This window comes from Neodiprion virginianus, chromosome 3, assembly GCF_021901495.1.
Source record: "Neodiprion virginianus isolate iyNeoVirg1 chromosome 3, iyNeoVirg1.1, whole genome shotgun sequence".
NCBI classification, from domain to species: Eukaryota; Metazoa; Arthropoda; class Insecta; order Hymenoptera; family Diprionidae; genus Neodiprion; species Neodiprion virginianus.
The window spans coordinates 11,146,195-11,150,058 of record NC_060879.1 but is presented as its reverse complement, the minus strand read 5'-3'; the positions used below and the strand labels follow the sequence as shown (position 1 = coordinate 11,150,058).

General features: G+C 38.7%; 1 protein-coding gene across 1 annotated transcript; it reads right to left on the bottom strand.

Annotated features, from left to right (window-relative positions):
- Nucleotides 1-1,856: 1,856 nt before the first annotated feature.
- On the bottom strand, nucleotides 1,857-3,627 carry LOC124299538 (uncharacterized). Its single transcript, XM_046752801.1, has 3 exons — nucleotides 3,394-3,627; nucleotides 1,948-2,147; nucleotides 1,857-1,868 (listed from the first exon to the last, which is right to left on the bottom strand). Exons 1-3 carry the CDS (start codon nucleotides 3,563-3,565, stop codon nucleotides 1,857-1,859), a joined length of 384 nt encoding a protein of 127 aa, XP_046608757.1. The 5' UTR covers nucleotides 3,566-3,627.
- Nucleotides 3,628-3,864: the final 237 nt, after the last annotated feature.

Here is a 3,864-nt window from a genome sequence, read left to right as displayed (position 1 = left end):
GGTACTTCATGAATTAAAAGACTAGCATAAAATATTTCGATATCACAGAATTAAAGGAATCCAACTTATGAGAAATTAAAATAGACGCAACACAATAAATTAAATTTTATAAATGGCACGGATTTGGTCATCCAATATCTCGGCTTCTTTGTGTGCTTCTGCCATTACTTTTCGTTTCTTTGATTGTAATTCTTTTACTATCTGGTTCGCTCTCTTTCTCTCGTTTTCTTGACGTTTTTTTTCTGTTGCCTCTTTTTTCTGATTCTCAAGATCTTCGTGATATCTAGCACGAGAATTTCTCGCATAGTGGATCATGTGCTTAGTGATAGATACTTTGTCAACTCCTCCTGCACTTCGAATAGCTTCCCATATAAGTCTCTGGGCAACTAACGATTTTTCCGATTGATTCTCAACCAGACACTCACCGTTCACTGAAAATCCTCTTTCGACAGACGCGTTTCCGTGTGACATGACAAAGAGCTTTTTGAGGAATGACGTAAACTCTGAGGAAAGATTGTTGCTTACAGCCATGTTTTTCCAAAAATGGTCCAACCGCTCGTCTCTTGTGAACTCCTTTAGCTGTTCGATTACTGCTGGCTTTGCGCTTAACGCTTCAAATTCTCGTTCGATTCTATCTGCTGAGATGCCACTGATCCACTTATGAGAAACGAACTCAGTCAAGGCGGCCGAAAGTCGTTTTGAGGCGATGTTTCGAGATTCTAGGATAATTCTAGGATCACAGAAAGAAAGAGCTTTCGTCAGACAATATGTGATAGGGGATCTGTCTTGCAGTTTTCGACAAAACATTTGTAGAGACCGTCGGCAATCTTGCCTGAACAGAAGTACCTCTTTTGTATTAAAACCGTCCATTGCCCGAAACGCTGAACGAGTGTCATGTCCGATGTTGATATTTTTTGCTTCTTTTAGATTTTCCGCTTTTGAAACATCCACGTCACACACTGACGTGGACTGTTCCAATACTTCTTCTTTAACAAATCGGCCCATGATTGAAATAATTATTTCATTCAGATCAGTGTAAAGATATGGCACCATCGGTTGTTCAGTTTGATAGGCAGTCAAAAATGGCTCTACTTCAGCAGCAATAGTTTGGAAAAATGCGAGCTTAGCCCTCATAAACTTGTCCTTCATGGCCTTTTTCATCAACTCGTAACAATCGGATTTTGGTTCTTTCTTCTCGTTTTGAACTCAAGAAATGTATTTCTCTAAATTCTGCAATATCAAGCCGGCTCGTTTAGCAACGGCACCATTTTGCAGCCACCTTACTGCGCAAAATTTCATAGGAAATTGCCGGGACCCGGAGAATCGAATGTAATCCGCTCTGCGAGCCGGTACATGTGCAAAAAAATTGTAAATAGCGCGTAGTAATTGGACGATGTTCCAACCCGTTGCTTTCATGGCAGCTTTAAACGCATTATGTAGATTATGAAGCCCACAGCTTCCAATATCTAAAAGAACTGAAGTATCAGGACCATCATTTAGTTCGCTCTTTAGGTCACGTAGAAACTTGAGGTTTACGTTAGGCCCATCCATAGATACCTGAAGGAGATTCTTCATATTCAGTGAGGACAATTCCTTTTTAAAAGCAGTCAAGAGATCGGCCGACGTAGTATGACCTAGGAAAGCAGATCCAAAATATCTGCTAACGGTCATGTCTTTGCTTTTGCTCCAGTACCGTAAAACAAAATCCATCTGTTCTAATTGGCATACTTTGTTTAAGCTTTCGTCAAACGATACGACAAAGCACTCGTTTTGCGGTATATCATTTAGTAACTCATTTTTAAAGAACGGGGCAAGGCCGTGCAAAATTGTATAACCCATTTTGTTGGGGCCCAGTGTCATTGCTTTAGCTGTCCCATTTTCATCAAACATTAGTTTGAAAATTTCTGTGCATTTCCCTGCAGCAGCAAGGGATAGGTGGCAGAATACAGTCTGAAGACACCAGATCATCTCTGCTCGCGTAACTTTCTCCTTTTCAATGAAACGATCTATTCCCCGCTGCTTTGGTAGTATGTGCGAGAGGGACGTTGATTCTAGTTGTGTTGACGTGCTTGGTTGCGAAATCGTTCCTGTCTTCTCAGTTTCTTGTACTTCGGCTATTTTTTCAACATTTGCAATCAAACTTCCATCTGAAATGAAACACCATTCATGAGAAGCAACGTTTGGGTTCCACAATCGAGCACGCCCATCATAACAGGGCGTCTCGCGCAAAATTCGATAAAACTATTGTCCACAGGCAAAAAGCCGGATGAAAAAAAAGGTGTCAAGTAAAAAAATAAAAAAATACCATCAACTAAACCTGGCAAACGGCGACATGTTTTGCCGATATCATTTATAAATTTTCACTGCTCCCAAATTCGACGTTTTCAAAACTCAACTCGCTGATTCTAGCTCAATAACTGGTGAGTTGATTTGAAATTTTTACAGTATGTTCAGAATACATACATTACACCTCCAACGTCGATAAAACACATAAAAATTGCTTTCAGACAGGTGGAAAAATTAATATTTAATGTAAATAGAATGAAAAAACTAATGATAAGAAGAATGGTGCGTGAGTACAATTAACGATATAAATATTCTAAATAATGAAATAGCAATAAATCTTGCAATGTACCATCGCAGTGTTAAAAAAATCTGCGAAAAACGCATAATGTTCCGTTACCGCACGTAGCGCCTAAACGCTGAACGAGCTGCGCGCGACGAGCGTTGTTTAGAAAATCATCCGTAGTTACAATATTTATGACCCGACTACACTGAAATTTTTGGAAAGTTTTTTTTAAACGTAATGGGAAAACGGTTCGCTGGAAGTTTTCTCAAAGTTGAAGTTCTTCGCATACTGTTTTCCGCCAATAAGTGTCCGAAATCCGTTTACCGATACCCCGCCACTTGTTGTTGAATATAGGTAAACAAATGCAGTTTTTATGTGTTTTATCGACTTTGGAGGTGTAACGTATGTATTCTGAACATGCAGTAAAAATTTCAAATCATTTCATTAGTCATTGAGCTAGAATCGGCGAGCTGAGTTTTGATAACATCGAATTTGGTCGCGGTGAAAAATGCGATTTTTATTAATTATTACTTCAACTAATAATCGGATTTATAAATGATATCAGCAATAAATGTTGACTTTTGGCAGGTTTAGTTATTAGTATCTTTTATTTTTTTTTATTTGACACCTATTTTTTCATTCCGCTTTCTACCTGTGCACAATACTTTTGCCGAATTTCGCGCGGAGACGCCCTTTTGTGATCGGCGTGCTCAATTTTTAACCGTGGCTGGAGACGCTGAGCAATTTGGATTTCGCTGAAGGCTGGAAGAATCTCACAGATAGTCGACCGAAAAAAAATTTCGAACCTTGAGCAGCCTACTCACCAAGTCTAAGTGTAGTAGATTTTGGGACGTCTACTGTTTTCGGTGATAGAAATACTCCGATTCCAAAAGTATTGTTTTGACTCCTCGCAGCGTGTTCGTGTTTACGTCCTTTCATGTGACTAGTTAAAGCCTGTCGGCCCATATTGCTCAGCAGCACGGTTTTCTTACACATGATGCAATAAAATGCAAACTTGTCATTTTTGCATTCTTTCAGCCATGGCGAAAACTGATCTTCGTTAATGTTGGGATTTTTTATTATTCAGGATAATAAAGGTGCACTTCTATTGTTTTTAATTAGATAAACACAAATAACAGTATTTTTTATTGATTAAATGAAATAATTTGTATAGTGGTTAGAGGAGAGGTTTTGGTTATGATGATGTTCGTTACACGGCATTGAGAGTACTGCCTCTCAAGAGCCTACAAAAGAAAAATAAACAAAAACATGAAAAAAAAGAAAGGCAGTCAACA